Source organism: Trachurus japonicus, chromosome 13 (genome assembly GCF_045865225.1).
Source record: "Trachurus japonicus isolate A0001 chromosome 13, Traja_1.0".
Taxonomy (NCBI): Eukaryota; Metazoa; Chordata; class Actinopteri; order Carangiformes; family Carangidae; genus Trachurus; species Trachurus japonicus.
In genome coordinates this window covers 6,959,673-6,980,191 of record NC_140919.1, presented here as the reverse complement: position 1 = coordinate 6,980,191, position 20,519 = coordinate 6,959,673, and the positions used below count along the sequence as shown (strand labels likewise).

Here is a 20,519-nt window from a genome sequence, read left to right as displayed (position 1 = left end):
TCAATGAAACAAACGGCGGCGGCGGCGGCGGCGGCTCGCGACCATAATACATCCATGCTCGCGACTGGTCCACTGGACAAAGTCCGTCGGCGATGTTTCACGGATGCGCGCTGCGTCGCTAGAAACGCATCAAACACGTAGCGCATGTTCAACCCGACATGTCAATCACTGGTGCAAGTAAAAAGACAAGTTGTGTGCAACAACTTATCCCGCAGCTTTTAAGCCTCTTGACATGAACACAGACAGGTGAGGAGAAAAGGAGACCGCACACTATATATAATCAGACACATTTTGTCTGATGAAGGGCTGATGCCTGAAACGTGTGAGTGACATTAAACTGTCACGGGAGCTTTTAACTAGTGTGCGGTCTCCTTTTTTCCTTACCTGTGTCTTTCTTGGTGGTCCAGCACCTAGTCTTCAGTTTTTTGGGGGATGTGCGTGTAGCTGCCTAATATGTTTTATGAACACAGGCAGGACCAGAAACATCACCAAAGTAACTGCTAGTCTAATTTAACTGTGTAAACCAACATTGATGTCAGTTTATTGTTTTGTTTTTTTAATAATATTTTTTAATAATAATAATAATTTAATAATTCGAATAATAGTTGCCAGTTGTCAAGTGCACGTTTTTTTCCCTCTATAATGAATGAATGGCATTATAACACTCCTAATGCACTTGTTTTATTTTGTATTCTTTTTTCGTTTAACTTTTATAACACAAGACAGATTTTAGTTTTACATTCAATTAGTGTCTGTTGTACCGAAACCGTACCGAACCGTGACCCCTGAACCGAGGTACGTACCGAACCGTGACTTTTGTGTACCGTTACACCCCTAGTTATTAGTGATTTAATCAATTATCTTTGTTAGAGTTTCACCATTTGATGACTGTCTCTAATCACTCAAGTGTCTCAGTGCAAGAAGTACAAAGGTGTAGGTGACTCATTGTCATAGTATGAAAAGACCCCCTGATGATCAAAGGTCTCCAGATGCGAATGGTATCTCCATGCAAAGTCCCAATTGTTATGTGAATTAGAGGTGTTTCTGTTCTGGTTGGATATTTAAGGGAAAGAGCAAGAACCTCACTTTGAGTTGATCTGCTTACCAGAGCTCCCACACATCGAGTATGTTGCATTATCTGTTTCTTAAGTATTGTTACTATTTGCTATAGTTTGTTTATTTTGTACATCACAATAAACTGGAATGTTAACCCTTCATTTCTAATATTGCCTTATTGAGACTTTGTTCTAAATAGTTAAGAATCTGTTATTGAATATTTATTTGGTCTTTAGTTATATGGTAAGTTTCATTTGGTAACATTCATACCCTTAACCTCTGAGTTGAATAGAAAAGATTGAGTATCATGTCCTTTAACCATTGAGTTATATTTTATGACCTCTGAATATCTCAACCTAGGTGTCTGGGCTGTTCTTCTATGTTAAGAAGGTCACTGGATAGTTTAAGTCTATATCTGCCATCCCTGAACTAAGTTAGTCTAAAAGATCTTAGTTAAATGGTAAGTTTCACTGGGCGCTATTCACACCCTTAACCTCTGAGTTGAACAGATAAGATTGAGTATCATGTTCTTATACCTCTGAATACTTCAACCCAGGCATCAGGGCTATTCTTCTATGTTAAGAAGGTCACTGAGTGGTTTTAATAATCTATACCATCATTGAACTAAGACTGATTCCAGATTTCTTAACAATAGAATTGATTCTTAAAATGTTTATATTTTAAATGATTGATTAACTTTTAACTTTTAAAGAGTAAAGTTATTTTTAAATGGAGTCAGATTAAACGAGTATTTACTTTACTTTATTTTGAAAACCTCATCTTAACACCGGAAAGACAAGACACGTATTGGGGAGATATTGTTAAATATTGATGAATATTTCCTCCCCTACAGTTTGGTGACCCCGACGTGATCTCGCGATTGCAGCAAGCAGAAAGGCGAGAGAAGTCAATTCTGGCGGATCAAACAATGAGGTTTGAATTCCTTTGTGTCTACAGACAGCTTCTGTGGTAAGTGCAAATTTACAGCTGTGACAAAAGATTCAGGGAAAGTTTGAATTCACATCACATATAGACACATGGTATAGAACGGATCGACATATCCACTGATAGATCGGAGACCGTAGAAATCCGATGGGGGGAAAGGTTTCAACTCACAACTCACTAGGACAGGGATGTTCGAGTGTAGAAATAGATGAACAGGTAATGGACACAGTTGGTTTGCAAGTCTATGAGACTTTAGTCCGTCTGCGCAATCTTGGCGTAAGTTTAAAATGGGAAAACAGTGAAATTCTTCACTGGTATTCAACAAAAGGCGTCGCATTAAAATCTAAAAGTAAATTTCGCGATCTCCCTGCAGCGATTTTATATTTGCTCCGACGCAATGATTTAAAGATGATAGCAGAGGGAGAACGTACTTTGGAGAACATCCAAAGTTTAGAAAGACTTCAATCAGAAGAAATAAAAAACCTAAGAGCACAAATTGACGCATTCCATTATGAAAAAATCAGCTGGGCAAGACAGAGCAAAACAATGGAGGCAGAAATTAAACGGCTAAAACAAAAATTAAACTTAGACAAATGCTACACTTCCACACTGGAAGACTACTGTGGCGATGTTGGTTTTCCAGTGGCAGCTATTAAAGAGGCTGTCATTAGCTCCAAAGGCATAGAGTACTATGATCAAGACAACGGCCCTCTTTGTAATGCTAAGTTTAAACACTCTAGTTCCACTCAAAGCCGAATGAAGACTCTCAAAACAGACACAATTCCCAAGAAATCTGTCAAAATATCTGTAGTGAAAACAGTAAGAAACGCAAACAATGACATCACTACCATTACTCGAGCATTATCATGCGAAGAATGTTCAAGACACAAAGAAGTAGTCGGCATCATGCCTCGCCGCGGGCCCTTTCAAAGTTATTGGGACAAACTAATGCTTCAGGCATCTGTTTACAACCTAGAACCCCGAGATGTGTGGCAAATAGTCTTGCTCACCATTCCAGACGAGTTGCATTCTAAAATCCCCCAAGAACTCAGATCTGGAACAATTCTTGAGAGACAGCTCGGAGAAACCAATAACGACATCTATGGCCGTCTAAAAGAGGTTTTACTTCAGATGAGAGGACCACCACAGGACGAGTGGCACAGAATCCTTGAACTTAAACAATCAAATAAAGAAACATTTGAGGCATTTGCAGAGCGTATGTGGGTAGCCTTCAGAGAATACAGTGGGGTGGAGGATTGCAACCATAACCATGAAATCCTCTAACAAATGCTGCGCAACAATGCTGGACCACACGTTCAGAATGTGTTAGCTCTGGGTGGGGACCCACCCCACAACACATTCAACGCACTCGTTGAATGGGCCACAAAAATAGAACAGAGGTCAGAAACTCTAAAACTGCGCCCCGTAGCCGCAACTCAATGGGTAGCTGAAGGAGAAAATAATGTCATCATTTGTGACTATTGTCGTCGTCCAGGCCATAAAATAGAACGTTGTTTCAAACTACATGGTGCCCCACAGTCAAGATCCAAATTCAGAAAAGTAACTGGTACATCTCTGCGAGATCACACAGAAACTACTAACATGAGAGACACAGATGTGAGTGGCCCTTACGCAGACGTCTTAGCTGCTCTAGAAAAAATGAAGGAACAATGATGCGTGGCCTCCATTGGGAGCATTGTTTCGAGCGGTAACCGTGTAAAAGTAAAATCTAATCTTGGAGGCCGATTAGTTGACATTTTAATTGACACCGGTGCTGCTTGCTCCTGCACAAACATCCCACTACCTCTCACAAATGAGACCATTCAAATCAAAGGAATAGGTGACACTTTAATGACAGCGACACTTACAAAACCAGTCCGACTTGATTTAGGCGCAGTAGTGTTAACCGAGCCGTTCTGGTATTTACCTGGAAACAGCGAGGGTACAGTTTTGGGCATGGACATAATGGAAAAGCATGGCTTTGTCATCAACTGTTTGGAAAAACAGATTGAGATCATCACAGAGAAAACAGCTAAGAAAAATTCTGTCAGAAACTGTGCAAGCATTATGTCCATCACCACCCCTGACCCAGCACAACAGCTGATTGATAAACACAGTTGCCGAATTCCGATTCTCCCCTTAGCCCTAGCCCTTGGCCCTAACCCTTCGTTTTGCGCGTTCACGTGAAGTGGTAGTGGTGTCCCGATTCTACTTCATACCCCTTCAGACCGAGGGGAGGGCGAAGAGCTAGGGCTATCTGGCCCTTGAAACGGAGATTTTTCAGGGGCACACTAGAAAACGAGGGCTGTGTGAAATTTCCCACAATGCCCTAGGAAATGCTGGGGAAATGGCGAAGAAAACAGCCTCAGGCAGAGAAATCTACAAATGTGAGTATTTTTTGTTAAAAAAAAATTAAAACCGCTATTTTAAGGTCGCTGCAATGTTACGTGACAGCTAGTTGTGTAACGTTACGTGCATCTGCTCATGTCACTAACGTAACGTTAACGATTAACTTGTTTTCATTTCTGCACGACCATGACACGTTTTATTAATATTACCGTAGCCTGCTTTTCTGCTTTGAACGGATAAAAGACACCATAAAATATGCAATTTGTGCTCCCCTAGTAACGTAAAAATTACCGGAGCATATATAAGTAGCACGGACTGTAACGTTAACGTCACAGAGCACCGCTGGGATCATATGTTTGATCAAGAATGAAACGTGGGTTGTGAACGAATAATTCCTTCACAACAGTGTTGCATTTCAACCAGATAATTGTGAGAACGTTATATGATTATAGCCAGCAGGAAAACAGCTATTTGAATAATCTGTGTAGGCTATTTATAATTACAAGTTCACTGAACAAGTTTCACTGACTTCTGTGATCTATCATTGCAGGGACTCCTGAGCAAACAAGGATGCTCATTAGGTTCCGGGCTGAAAACGAGCAGCGGTTCCTGAAATCAAAAAGTGCTGCCAAACCACTGTGGGAGTAAGTTGGTTCTTTGGATGCATGACTGTATACAAACATCTGTGTTTTATTTTTTTGGTTTGCTTATTGTTTTATTGCTACTGTAGGCGACATGGGTGTTTGTGAAGGAAATAACCAGCCAGTCTTCACTGGCAGCATATTACAACAGCATATTACTTGTGCTTTTATTCACATATCACAGCTGTACCCCTCTTTTATGTCATAACTCAAACTTTTCACTCATATTTCACTTTACTTTTGATACAGGGCGTTTCTCAGCGACCTGGGACTTAAGGGGAAGGTCACACCCCAGCAGGCTGCAAAAAAGTGGGAAAATTTAAAAAAAATATATAAGGTAATCAGAGGAATTTTAATGAGATGCATAACAGCTCATCCTAATCCTTATTAGTCCACTATAAAATGGTCCTGAAAACATAATATAATGATTAGCAATGTTGGGCTTTATATTTGTGTTTGTTGCAGGACCTAAAAACTCCAAAGACAGGATCCGGGACTGATAATGGGGAGGCAACGGCTGCCACCTGGCAGTTCTTTGAAGAGATGCACGAGGTGCTCGGTGCCAGGCCTTCCATCGACCCTCCTGTGGTGGTGTCATCCTTTGTGGCTGAGGATCCTGTTGAAATTCTTTTGGTAAGGCTACTAAAAAGCATTAAAATTAAACAGTAAAATGCTATGTGGAATGATGTGATTGGTGATGCTACATTTTTATTATTGTGGCCTTATCACCTAGTTCTGGCATATATATCCCTCTCATTTTTTCTATTTTTCTTTCTTTCAGGAAATCGTTGAGCCCAGAATAATTGAGACCCCACAGCTGAGCCCTATCGCCTCCACTTCAGGCATCGCCTCTCCCTCAGGGAGCACGTCTACCTTAGGCGCAGCCATGGCAACCTGCAACTCACCCTCCATCACAGCTACCTCCACCCCTCCAACCCCTTCCCCCAAGAAGAGGAAGAAGAGCAGCAACCTAATTTACTTCTTGAAAGAAGAAAGTGCTAAAGAGCAGAAGCGCCATGAAGAAAGTGAGGCCAAAACCGAACGTTTTTTGGGCCTTTTTGAGCGCATGGTGGAGAAAATGCCAAATGGAAATAATTAATCCATACCATGTTGTGTGGGACCGTTTTTGCACTGTTCATTTTTATGTTTATTTAAATATATAAGAGTACTGTTTCATACTCAGGTTGTTTTACATGTTTGATGTGCAATATTGAAGGTGGATGTTTACACACAGCTAACCCTTTTACATGTTTATACTATTTTATTAATGTTGAAAAAACTTTGATTACTGTTGCTGGTAATGCCAATAGCATAATAAAATGCATTCTTTCTAATTTGTATGCATTATTATTAACATTTTTATGCAAGCACACAGTTTTTTCACATTTTGGAGTAATCCTTTCCCTAAATTCATTTTAAAACAAACCACAATTACAAATTCTGTGAGATATGAACAGATTTATTATTTAAAAAAAGCATTCATAAAGAAAGTATTAACTTGAGTGAAAACTGTACATCTGGGCTATAAGCAACATAAGAACCCTTTCATCCTTCAAAGAAGGAAATTCTTTTACAGCCGCTCAAGGTAACAAAACAGATTTTAAATAAAAAAAATATATAGAGAGACACACAAACTATGTACAAAGATAATTATCTGTATTCAACCTTCACTAAGGTGATATGGATGTGCAAAATTTGTAAAATAAATAAATTAAAAGAAATCCTGAGATGGATGCAATAAGAAAGCACCTGTGCCTCTAACAAAAAATGTAATAGCTACAGTAGTAGTACAGTACAGTACACACTTGTCAGTCTCACAGCTTTGTTGCTATGGGACATTCACTGGCCAGAGACCAAGGCAGCCAGTCTGTCTCTTGTAGCATTTCCAGATCTCTCATTATGTGCCAGTTGCTCACGGGGAGGTTGGGGGATCAGAATATCCTGCAACACATCTGCATCTGGTTCCAGCATGTCCCCATTTTCAATACACACATTGTGTAAAAAGGCACATGATGCAATCACAAAAGGTGCAAATGTGGGCCGGACTTCCAGTGCCTTGAATAGGGTAGATCTCCATCTCGTCTTCATCATGCCAAATGCTCTCTCTATGATGCTGCGTCCTTTGGAATGGTGGAAGTTAAAGGTGGCTTGGATCTGTCCATTAACAGGCTCTCTGTACGGTGTGATGAGTGTGACTGGTTGGTCCAGACAGGGATAGCCGCCATCACCAAGGAGGATATAACCTGCAGGAGGGTACCGTTGTGTCCTGAAAAAGCTGCTGTTTTTCATGATCCGTGTGTCATGAACTGAACCAGATATCAAGGAATTTACCGGATGAATCACAAATTGCTTGCATGTTTATTGAGAAAAACCCCTTGTAGTTTAAATAGTCAATTTTGTGATGACTAGGGGGTTTAATCCAACCATGACAGCCATCAATAGCACCCACAACAGTGTTGAATACCGGGCTCCCTGCTAGCTGGCCAAATCCCTGTCCAACTGCTGGGAGATCTTCTGGCTTAGGAAAAAATATGGCACGCTGCAGGTTGTGCCATATTTGCTGTGCTACCCTGTGGACAATGCTGTGGACCGTTGTCTTTGGCACACTGAACACAGCAGACACAACCCGGTAGGAAAGGCCATGAGCCAGCCAATAGGTGTAGATCAGCACCTCCAGCTGATTACCCCAGCCATGGTCCTGGTCCCTCTGCAGTAACCTCTGCAGGTCCTGCATGGCTTTTCGGCTTAGGCTAAAGTCCTGCTTGAGCTCAGCTTCAACATCGAACCACAGACGCAACACGGGCACGTTGATGTTGAGCCGGCAGTAAGAAGCAGGATGATCACTCTAGAATAAGGAAAGAAACCACACTCATTAATTTATGTCGTCTGAATTGTGAGCATTTATATTCCGTTTACAATGCATGTGTAAACATAACTGTATCTCGTCCTTTTATACCAGCTCACACGTTATCACACAATCACACACACATGAAAACAAGTTGACTGAACATAAATCACAACTGTAGTAACGTTCTCGTGCTGGCATGTTAGCTAACTTGGCTAACGTGGCTAACGTTTGACAACAAAACATTTTCGGTCTGTTGTAAATACCTCCAGTTGATGCATCAGCGTTCCCAGGTGTCGAAGGCGTCTTCTTCTTCTTATATTTTTCCGTTTTTCGGAAGATAGCAGAAAAAACAATCCAATTGCCCAGGAAAGGGAGATTATTACAGCTGGAGACGGCATCATGAGCTCTTTCGGAAACAATACCGGCGTCAGTTTACTACGTCACGGACGACTACTGATGACGTATGAGGATCTCGAAGGGTTGTCCCATTTCTTAGGGGGGAATTTCAAGCCCTACCACTTGACACTCCGTTTCAAGGGGTAGGGCGAGGGGAAGGGTTAAGGGCTAGGGGTAGGGGTAGGGATGAAAAATAGAATCGGAATTGGGCCAGTGACATGTGGGTCAATCATGAACATGATTGTGACCTTCCTGACTTTGAAGTGAGTATTGAAGGAAATCCACCACCCCAAGTTTTGACTGAAAATTCGTGCAAATGTATTACAGGCATGTCCAAATCTCACATGCTAAACTCGCTTCAAAAAGTGAAAGGAACTTCGAACTATCTCCACGAGTGGATCCCACACTTTGCCAGTACTGTAACACCCCTGGGTGCATTGTCAAAAGGCACGTTAAAGTCCTCTGACATCAAAGACTGGACTAATGAGAATAAAAAAGCGTCCACTGAACCTAAAGGACGTGTTTGTACCACACCAGTCTTACAGATGCCTAAACCACCCAAAAACCAATAGGCGGGTGCATATATGAAAAAAAAACACCTAACCCTAAAAAAATTCTAACAAAAGGTTTCTCAGCTGTTTTTAATAGTATTAGATGTCCTTAATAACATACTAAAAGTTTACCAAAATTTGGCCACTAGAAAGGTGTTATTTTCAAGATGGCGTCCAAGATGGATAGGAAGCCTGAGGAGACACCACAGGTGAATAGGGTAAAATTTTTAACTAACAGATATCACCATGAAACTTCCCAAGTTTATCACTTACATTAAGACAAATATTTTTTGTATTACAAGTTTTGTCAAATTGTATGTTTAAATATGTAAATGAGGCAATATCTCATTAAATATGCGCTAATTTGCATATCCGAAATCTGAACAATGGATAAAAGCCACTTTCAAAATTCTTGTTTTATTTTGTTGACATACTAGAGTCAGAAGTTTTTACAGAGGGGATTTTGGATATCTCTCTTTATCACTCTGTAAATGAGAAAATACTGTCACCAGCCCTAAAAATTCAAGTTGGTCGTGTTTTTAGGAGTAAAATGTTGTATAAGAGCCCGAAATCTCCACTTCAGCAGCACTTACAGACACCAAACCTTCCAGTTTGATCCCTTTCTATATTCTGAAGGTTTTTACAGAGAGGATTGTTGATATATCATTCATAGCCTGATTTATACAACATTTTACTCCTAAAAACACGACCAACTTGAATTTTTAGGGCTGGTGACAGTATTTTCTCATTTACAGAGTGATAAAGAGAGATATCCAAAATCCCCTCTGTAAAAACTTCTGACTCTAGTATGTCAACAAAATAAAACAAGAATTTTGAAAGTGGCTTTTATCCATTGTTCAGATTTCGGATATGCAAATTAGCGCATATTTAATGAGATATTGCCTCATTTACATATTTAAACATACAATTTGACAAAACTTGTAATACAAAAAATATTTGTCTTAATGTAAGTGATAAACTTGGGAAGTTTCATGGTGATATCTGTTAGTTAAAAATTTTACCCTATTCACCTGTGGTGTCTCCTCAGGCTTCCTATCCATCTTGGACGCCATCTTGAAAATAACACCTTTCTAGTGGTCAAATTTTGGTAAACTTTTAGTATGTTATTAAGGACATCTAATACTATAAAAAACAACTGAGAAACCTTTTGTTAGAATTTTTTTGGGGTCAAGTCATATTTGCACCTGACTACAAAGAAATGTCACAGATGGATTTCATTGGTCCACTCACCAGTGCCAAAAGGGGGGTACAAAATGGGTTGATGCCAAGCCAGCTTGCAAGAATTGTGGCACTGGTCTCAGGGAACCAAATTATCCCTCTGTTTGGAGCACCCTTCTAAATATGATCAGACCGAAACAACCATCTCACACATTTTCCATTGCCATCCCAGGGACTCCTGATGTCAGGAAACTATTCAGAACAACCTACACACAACTAGGCCATCGAGTCCCACTTATTCACAACTGCACGGGAGATGGATATGGAAATGTTCTAAGGGGCCATGTACACCCAACATCACGCTTCTTCCAAAACAATCACAAACATGACCCCCCGGATTAGCACCAGAACCAAATGATAAATTTCAACATTCACTGTAGAGAGAGATCTACCCATCTCCCCACTCATAACAGAGCCAGTTATATGAGTTATCTTCCAAATCTCCATAATCTCACACACAGTTTGTTTTTCATTTAATTTTAATTTCTTTCCAAAAGACTAACCTGTCTGTAAAGACCCCTAGGCATGTCCTAAACGATTTAATTGATAAAGATATCAATTATTCAGAACTGTTCTCTACTTTAATGATGTATAATAACAATGAATGTACTGTATGTTTTGGGTTCTTTGTCACTTTTCCACTTATTCACCCAGAACAGGTTTTTTCCAAATTCCACCACCATATGCGCAATAGGCAGTGTGGTGAAGAATCAGATGATACAATGGGACCGTATCATGGGGTATATGACATTAAGAAACATTGAGACCTTGTTTACTTCTCGCACATGTTGTCATGAAATACAGTTATATAATCTGTACTTGTAACACCCTCAAACCTTTCAAATGATTCCAAGCTCATCAACGTCCCGTCTCTACATGGATACTCAGACTCCATCCAGATGTCATACACACAGTGGTGTGTTACCAGTAAAATGAACTCTTCCCTACGGGGTTTGACCTGTCCAGATCATCTACACGCTCAGCACAGTATGCATACACTTGGTGGGACTGGGTGTTCAAGGGATGTGTGATTGCCAACACAGTCATATTCATTGCCACCCTAATCCAGTGTTGCTACATCCGATGTGACCTCCATTCTCTACACAGAGTCACACACACTGCCCTGGAACTCAGCCCCCTGCAACTACCAGATCTGCAAAGACTGAAATGATAGAACTATGGGTGTGGGTATGAACTGTCAATTTTCAATTTGACCCCTATCGTTTTGTTCTGTGTTTGTTTTTGTTTTTTCCCAGATGGCTCTCAGGGGCCAAAGGGGGGAAACTGTAAGACAGTCAGACCCCCACCCTGAAATGTTGTCTCTGAAACAATGGAAGTTTTACCTCAGCCTGGATGTAACCTCTTTGTGTATTTACACCTTTTGGTTATTAGTGATTTAATCAATTATCTTTGTTAGAGTTTCACCATTTGATGACTGTCTCTAATCACTCAAGTGTCTCAGTGCGAGAAGTACAAAGGTGTAGGTGATTCATTGTCATAGTATGAAAAGACCCCCTGATGATCAAAGGTCTCCAGATGCGAATGGTATCTCCATGCAAAGTCCCAATTGTTATGTGAATTAGAGGTGTTTCTGTTCTGGTTGGATATTTAAGGGAAAGAGCAAGAACCTCACTTTGAGTTGATCTGCTTACCAGAGCTCCCACACATCGAGTGTGTTGCATTATCTGTTTCTTAAGTATTGTTACTATTTGCTATAGTTTGTTTATTTTGTACATCACAATAAACTGGAATGTTAACCCTTCATTTCTAATATTGCCTTATTGAGACTTTGTTCTAAATAGTTAAGAATCTGTTATTGAATATTTATTTGGTCTTTAGTTATATGGTAAGTTTCATTTGGTAACATTCATACCCTTAACCTCTGAGTTGAATAGAAAAGATTGAGTATCATGTCCTTTAACCATTGAGTTATATTTTATGACCTCTGAATATCTCAACCTAGGTGTCTGGGCTGTTCTTCTATGTTAAGAAGGTCACTGGATAGTTTAAGTCTATATCTGCCATCCCTGAACTAAGTTAGTCTAAAAGATCTTAGTTAAATGGTAAGTTTCACTGGGCGCTATTCACACCCTTAACCTCTGAGTTGAACAGATAAGATTGAGTATCATGTTCTTATACCTCTGAATACTTCAACCCAGGCATCAGGGCTATTCTTCTATGTTAAGAAGGTCACTGAGTGGTTTTAATAATCTATACCATCACTGAACTAAGACTGATTCCAGATTTCTTAACAATAGAATTGATTCTTAAAATGTTTATATTTTAAATGATTGATTAACTTTTAACTTTTAAAGAGTAAAGTTATTTTTAAATGGAGTCAGATTAAACGAGTATTTACTTTACTTTATTTTGAAAACCTCATCTTAACACCGGAAAGACAAGACACGTATTGGGGAGATATTGTTAAATATTGATGAATATTTCCTCCCCTACACACTCATAACCAGACACATACACACACTCATATGTAACTCAACAATGTGTGCAAACTTGCTTACTCTGTAACCAGCGCTTTGACAAGCATGGGAATGTGTGAGGATTTGTACATGGAATAAGTTCTGTGGGAAGGACTCATGGCCACACATGAAAAAAAGGGCTGCCAAACTGAGTTCTACGTTGAGGAATACTACACTCACCCCTCGTAACAGATCTAGTTAGACGTGCTGTGTTTTCAGAGCAGAGTGTTACATTCACCACGCTATGAGATAATAACACAACGTTACCAGATAGAGTTGTTTTTGAGGGAAATACAGAGACTGTTTGATGAAAAACTGTCCCTGAAGGCAACGCGCATCAGCGTTTTTGCATGAATTTCCCTCTAAAACAACTCTGTCTGGTAACGTTGTGTTATTATCTCATAGCGTGGTGAATGTGCAGGTCACAACTTGTCCACCAGAGCGTTGTGGAGTTGTTGGATTATGTATTTGATGAGTTTGATGAGGGAAACCAAGAAATCCCATGAGCCTCTGTAGCGTAGCTCTGAGCAGCTCACGGCTCTGCTCCGCCGTTCTAAAAATAGCTTGCACCGACAAATAAAGGTAACAAACCTACTACTATGACTCTTCATATTTGATCATTGTGAAAAACAGATTTTAAAGGGATAGTAGTAGGGCTGGGCGGTATACCGGTTCATACCGAATACCGGTGATATTTTTTTTTATGATATGAATTTTTCATATACCCCAATACCGGTGAGTGTGTAGCGTACAAAACGTTGGGAACACAGAGCGGCGGAACGTCGCGCCGCGCGACATTGTTTGAGGGGGGGGGGGGGCTGTTTTGCAGTTGTACCAAACAAGCTGCATGCCTGGGTTGAGCTGGTGAATAACATGTACGGAGAAATTGTCACAGCCACAGAGGAACTACTTCGGCTTTAAAAAAAATCTCACGCTGATCAAACAACCATAATCTGTAAATGTTTTTTTTTACTTAACCGAGCCCCCCCCCCCCCCCCCCCCCCCCCCCCCACCAGATGGTTTAACCCAACCTGGCATTTGCCGGCATCGCCTGTCAATCAAACAACGGAGTCGGGGTTGATGTGTAGCAGTAGCAGCGCTGCTAAACCACGGAGGGATAAGTGATTAAAAAAATATTTTTTTTTAAAGGCGAAACCAGCGCCGGTAAAATCCCGACAGTATTCAGACACATTTGTGATGAAGGGATTTACGTCCACGAGTTGACGACTCGAGCCATCGTGTTTTTTTTTTTTTTTCTTCTGTGGGGAGAAGTTAGCAAACAGTGGCATGAAGCTGGCTCATCTCCAGCCGCATCTCAACACAAAACATGCACGTCACGTTAAAAAAATAATTTAAATATGGCTGGATGATCAATAACAAATTAAACTGTGGTTGGACAAATTCAAACACATTTATTGATGATTTAATTTAAAGGAGCCACGGTAGCCTATAAGATCATGTGTGAGATCAAATTCAGTGTTAAAGGTGCTCAGGCAGGTGATTTTGAAATACGCTAAAAGAAATCCAGAAAGTATTCAGAATACATAACTTTACTTGAGTTAACGAAATGCATTACAGATTGCAGATTTTGGGACATGTAATCGGTAATCTGTAGGGGAATACATTTTAAAAGAAACCTCCCCAACAGTGATTATAATATTCTTGTGTTTGTTTGTTGGTGTTTTTTTTTTTTTTTGGGGGGGGGGGGGGGGGGCAGGGCGTAAAACTAGCCAGGACCGCCTCTGGCACTAACCATGGGCGGAGGGATACGTGAGTTGGTTAGGTCCAAATAAAAACTGCGTTTTTCCTGCACTTTGAGGGGCTGGAAAAAATTATATTATAGCAAACAAATTTTTTTCAGATAAAACCTCTTTTAGGCCACGAAAATAGGCCGTTTCTTTGGGTCACACTGTATGTTAAAAATCTCTGGGCAGGGCTATGGGCTGGCGTTGCTAACGGGAGGAGTGCAGAGAGTCTTCTACTGCAATTAAAGTACTTAGGGGCTATTTGTAGATCATACAACCCCACTTTAAAAAAATGCTACTATCCCTTTAACACCGAACATTGAAGAGATACTTTGCTACAGAAACACAATCAGACAGAGTAACCCTTTTTTCCCCAGCTGGTGAAGGTTGTTTCAAATAACACAACTCATGTTTGAATCCAGTAACTGCACTGACAGCTCAGACTGCAGACACAACAGACCATGATACAAGCAGCCTAACCCCAAAGAGAGACATGTTTCTTCATCTTACCATGAGGAACAGTGGCTTGTTGATGCTGGACAGGATGTGGATGGAGTTGGTGGTGACAGACTGAGCTCCAGCACACCAGGCCAGAGTGTAGAGCCACGGCTGGCTGATCACATACAGATTAGTACTGATGTTGACTGACTGGTACTTACTGTTGAGACAGTGAAGAGATGAAGGAAGTCATCACAATAGCAGTATTTAAATCCCATCTCCATCTCTCTCATACACACAAAGAGCTCCGGAGACAGAGGGCAATCTTTGTAAACTCAGTAAACTATTCTTCGATGGATTATACAAAACTGGAAATCTATAATATTGTGTGGTGGTTAATTATAAACCACCCCAAAACCACGTACTACTACTTACAGAGCATAGCGTGCAGCAGTGAACAGTAGATAGAAGTGCTGCTTTATCAAAAGCTGTTTTGATGCACAGATTTTATTGTAGCTACCGTATTTTGTGGTTTCATCTACTTTGTTCCGACTCTTGGTACTGAGTTTCTGAGAAATTCTTAAACCTTTCACATAAACTTAAACCAGGGGTCGGCAACCTTTAGCATTAAAGGTCCCATATTATGCTGTTTTTCAACCATTTCACATGGGTCTAAGTTGTCCAACCATATTGTATTTGTCATGAATTGTCCCCAAATCAATCTGCAGCTCTACATCTCGGCAATCTAAAAGTGTCTCTCCAGAGCTCTATTTCTGTGTCTGCACCTTGAAATGCAAATAAGATGTGTAAACCACGTCCACTCCACAGCCGTCACGGGGAGAGGGTGTGGTTTTCACTACAGGTACATGTGCCAATGTTGACATTGGGAATAGGGATGGGGTCGGGCATTATTTCCGAAAAAAACTAGTGACTTAAACTGACACTAGTAAACATGTTGCACATCCATAAATGAACTAAGGTTAGTTTAAAGTGAAGTTATTCAATTCAATTCAATTTATTTAAAGTGGGACAGTGCAAGTTCATGAACGAAACAAAATCGTAAACAAGCCAGATTGTAGCCACAGGCTAATTTCCATCCATAATATGATTCAGTACATGTAATTACAGGGTATGTCTGCTGTGTGTGGAAGTAATGCATATTAAAATGGTGAGCCCCTAAAAGTGAGAGGCAGAGTTACTTGTTCAGGGCAGACTGGTTGGCATGGTGACTTCAGTGGAGGAAATAGAATAAAGGCTGCAGACATTCTCTGTGAGTAAAGAAACACAGTGTGATGCTGAACACTGAAGCTATGGAACTGAAACTTACATATACCATTTTAAAGCAGTGGTTGTGTCGTGTGAATGTGTGTGTGTGTGTGTGTGTGTGTGTGCGCACCTGATCTGTTGTTGTGACATGGTGCTATAGTGCAGGTTGAGTGTGGTGATGCGGCTGTCTGTCAGCTCCTGAATAGAAGCCTTTTCTCCTGAGGTCTGCTGCAGCTCTGGGTCCACAGCCTGGACCAGGTCCCTGTCCTCAGAGGGAAGCCACAGCACCTACACACACACACACACACACACACACACACACACACACATGGTCACCAGTTTACAATTCAATACAATACTATAACACCTTCTACTAATAGTGGATGTGAAATGATGTCCAGTTACCTGTGAGGAGTTAATATGGGCTTGCACCACCTGCAGTGTGGTGTTGATATATGACTGACTGTAAGGATGTCCATACGGTGGCCTACGCAGGTCAAAAAGCACTAGTCTGCCACTTGGGGCAGCTACCTCCAGAAACTGGGCCAGTGAGGGAACAGACTGGTTCTGGGCCTGCAGGCGGTCCACCTCAGACAGGGATGACACCGTACCAAAAGGATCCCTCTGGAAGAGAGTCACACATTTTTACTCATTCTGAAAATTCATATAAAAAAAACAAAACAACTAAACATAGCTGTGATTTTTTGATGAGGAAAAAAATGCATCAAATTGGAAAATATTTGGAGAAATATAAAAGTTTTGACAACCTCCATGTACTTTGGTGGCTCTGCTTTTATGTAATGGAAACGCAAAAAGGCAGAGTCGAGCCGGTAGCACGTAGTAGAAACACAGCTTTATTGCATCTGGTGCAAGCACAGAACATACAGGGTGCTGTGTGGAGGCGGTGGGCTCTATTTTCCTGGCGCAACTCAGGGGGGCGCAGCGAGGTGAGCCCTGGCGCATCCGGCGCAGTGGCATTTTCCTCCAGTGCAACAACGTGCGCAGCGGATTTGATAAATTGGCAGACTGCTGTGCGCCGAGATGGGAGTGGTCGCGCAGCAGGGGGAGGTGTCGACAGATTCACCTTGGCGCAGTGACAATTTGTTGCCGATAGACCGCGCGGAGAGTGCGCCGAAAGCTCGCCAGCTCCAACCTGGTCTACTCTCAGCGCAAGGCGAAGCGCAGCCAGCGGACTGCCCAGCTCGCAGTGCGCCCACGTCACCAAGACCTCACAGGCAGGTTTCCACAGTTCCAGGCACATTTAAATGCAATAAATAATAATAATAATAATAATAATAATAATAATAATCACAATAACCCCTATTTATTGTAACTATCTGAATCAGCACATACACGTATATCTATATCGATTGTCCCGTCACACTGATGACAGATCAAAGGCTGTCGGCATGCGTAATGGAAACTCAACCTGACTGAATTAACACAGATGAAACCAGGGAGGGACTGAGACAAAAAAGCAGCCGTGGATGTCCCAAGAGCAGGACAGTGATGACTGCATGTCGCTGCTATGTTGACAATACACACTGTGCCGTTGCGATGATCCGCTATATTTATTTACTTATTGATTTATTAGCGGAGCGGCCGCATCGTCACGCGACCATAACAAATAAAACTGAAAACAAATAAACTATCATCTCTCACATCAAACCACAATCAGCCTCGGCATCATAGTGCTTGCTGTGAGAGATGATAGTTTATTTGTTTTCAGTTTTATTTGTTATGGTCGAGTGACGATGCGGCCTCTCGCCCTCTAATAAATCAATAAGTAAATAAACTAGAAAATTTCCTCTCGGGAAATTTTGAATGGGCCACGGGAGCTACTGTGGGTTGTGCCATCTCTGTCAACATGGGAATCAAACCCACGATCTTAAGGTCAAGACAGAGCTGATCAGACAGACACATGATCATCTTTCTATAAGCACTGATATGGAGGAGCTGTAACCACATTAGGTTAACTGTGTGTGTGTGTGTGTGTGTGTGTGTGTGTGTGTGTGTGTGTGTGTGTGTGTGACTGTAATCACATGAAGCTGGCTCTAGAGTCTGTGTGTGTGTGTGTGACTGACTTGACACATAGTTAGTTAGTAGCTGCATCCTGTGTCAGTCTGATTTAGCTGTGTCTGTGTTTATAAACATTTAAACGAGGGCCAGGTGGATTGTTTATGAAGTTAACGAGCTCTGGCCGGAGGATCAAAGAGGTTACCACGGCGATAGGGGCCCCCGCAGGCTGAGACAGACAGAAACGTGGAGAAAAAGAGCCATTTTCTGCCTCTGCACCGGTCTCACATTTAGGCTTAGGGTGAGAAAACGGTAACTCCTATCAGAACAAAACACAGATCACATTGCTCTAAGGACTTCCTGAAAATTTCGGTACGATTTGGTGTTTCTACAGTAAATATTTTGGCGACGCTGGCAGTTTTAAAACATCAGGCCGTTCTGCTCCTCTCAGAAAATATTTGTATTGGACTCAATGAGGAGCAGAGACAAACGTGGCCGCACTTAGAGGCTCAGAGTTTAAATTCTGTAAGTCTCTCTGATATTTTGAGCAGATTAAGAGATCAAGGATGAGCTCGTCTACAACCGTGGCCGAAATTATGTGTGTAGAGTGTAAATTGTGGCCGTTTGGAGTTTGGATAGAGAAAAAATCTGGAGTTTTTCTGGCATCTCTCCCACTCTAACCGATGATGTCACCCACTCTGACACGAACATTCCGTGCAATACACACCCATTATAATCTAATAATTTCTCCAAAAATGATCATGGTCATTGATCATGGATTGATCAAAAACTATATGACCTATCAAAACGTGGAGTAATACGACAATACACAAAACTTGTGTCTACTGTTTAAAGTTTAAATGGAATCTCTAGGTGAAAGTATGCCTGAGCAGTAGACGTTTGTTAAACTCCAATGATTGGTCTTTTTCGCTCTTTTTTTTTCGCCCGTCCCATAGACTTCAATGCAAAATTTTGAGCAGTTTTTCGCGACTTACGTCGCGAAAAATTCAGAAACTGTTGAGAAAAGTAATAGCATACCGATCCCGATCAAGACGCACATTTTGATATATAATTTGTCCTGCAACTCTTTGAGTTGCAGGACTAGTAGCGAATCGAAAATCGTCCGGAAGAGGAAGGAGAACTAGAAAAAGCATTTCCAAGAATGGAAATGGTGTGAATGCAATGCTGAATGAGCTGAAGAAAGAAAGAAAGAAAGAAACAAACAAACAAACAAACAAACAAACAAACAAACAAACAAACAAACAAACAAACAAACAAACAAACAAACAAGTAAAAAGACATAAATGGAGTGAAAGAAAGAAAGAAAGAAAAACAAAGGAAGAGAAAAGGAGTAGAAAGAAAGAAAGAAAGAAACAATCAAGCAAACAAAGAAGTAAAAAGACAGAAATGGAGTGAAAGAAAGAAAGAAAGAAAGAATAGATAGATCAGAGGGGTTAAAAAATAGGGAGGGGTACAGATAGATAGATAGATAGATAGATAGATAGATAGATAGATAGATAGATAGATAGATAGATAGATAGATAGATAGATAGATAGATAGATAGATAGATAGATAGATCAGAGGGGTTAACAAATAGGGAGGGGTATAGATAGATAGATAGATAGATAGATAGATAGATAGATAGATAGATAGATAGATAGATAGATAGATAGATAGATAGATAGATAGATAGATAGATAGATAGATAGATAGATAGATAGATAGATAGATAGATCCTATGTCCTAGGCTCCACCTGGAATTACACTACTATTTATAGAGGTGGAAAGGTTAAATGTCTGAACTGAAATTCATGAGAAAAATATAAATTGTTGGAGATGTTTACATCAAAAGTATAAAATAATTGAGAGGCTGATGAATTTGAGCTGAAAACCTGTGTGTGTGTGTCTGGGTGTGTGAGTCTGACGGTCTCTCTGTCTGTGTGTACATGTGCAGAAAGTAAAACTGTTGATAAGCGCCACAGAACTCCTCTCTCCCTAATGATCTGATTGATTACACCTGCGTGGCAGCCTGCCCTCAGAAGTTACCATGGCGACTACCATGCTTAGATTTTACTGTGTGGAACAGTGTTGTGTTGTGTCTGTTTGTTTGTTTGTGTATGTGTGCATGTGTGACTGTGTGTGAGTGTCTGTGTGTGTCTGTCTGTGTGAGTGTGATGCCTGTGTTTGTGCGTGGACATCCTCTGTCAGTCTGGTTTATCATGTGTGTGTGTGGGGCTGTGTTTAAAAACATCTTAACGAGCGGCCAGGCTGCACCTGCACTTGTTCTATTAATAGACATGATAACGAGCTGGCCACTACAGCTGGACCAACTGCACACAGAGCAGAGCAGAGCAGAGAGATTTGAGCTCTGTGCAGCTTCCCAAAACAGCCCAGAAAAAGAGAACCGTAACTCTTATCAGAATGTGCTGTCCTGACCATCGGGGCAAGGAGACCTTCCTGAGCGAGCCAATGTGCATTAAATGTTTGTAGGGCAAAAACTTTTCTTGCCGTCGCAAGGTAGAAAGGGGGGCATTTCTGTTTTTCTAAAAAA

At 41.0% G+C, this 20,519-nt stretch overlaps 1 protein-coding gene and 1 pseudogene across 1 annotated transcript in view; one reads left to right on the top strand and one right to left on the bottom strand.

Annotated features, from left to right (window-relative positions):
- The window catches only part of gdpd4a (glycerophosphodiester phosphodiesterase domain containing 4a), a 181,627-nt gene that overhangs the window by 8,687 nt on the left and 152,421 nt on the right, over positions 1-20,519 (bottom strand). Inside the window, exons 12-14 of the mRNA XM_085794752.1 lie at positions 16,357-16,575; positions 16,082-16,239; positions 14,758-14,905 (exon numbers count right to left, since the gene is read on the bottom strand). Of these exons, the coding sequence (XP_085650878.1) occupies positions 14,758-14,905; positions 16,082-16,239; positions 16,357-16,575 (525 nt within the window). The remainder of the gene's footprint in view (positions 1-14,757; positions 14,906-16,081; positions 16,240-16,356; positions 16,576-20,519) is intronic.
- LOC146975350 (uncharacterized) lies at positions 1,880-3,675 on the top strand (annotated as a pseudogene).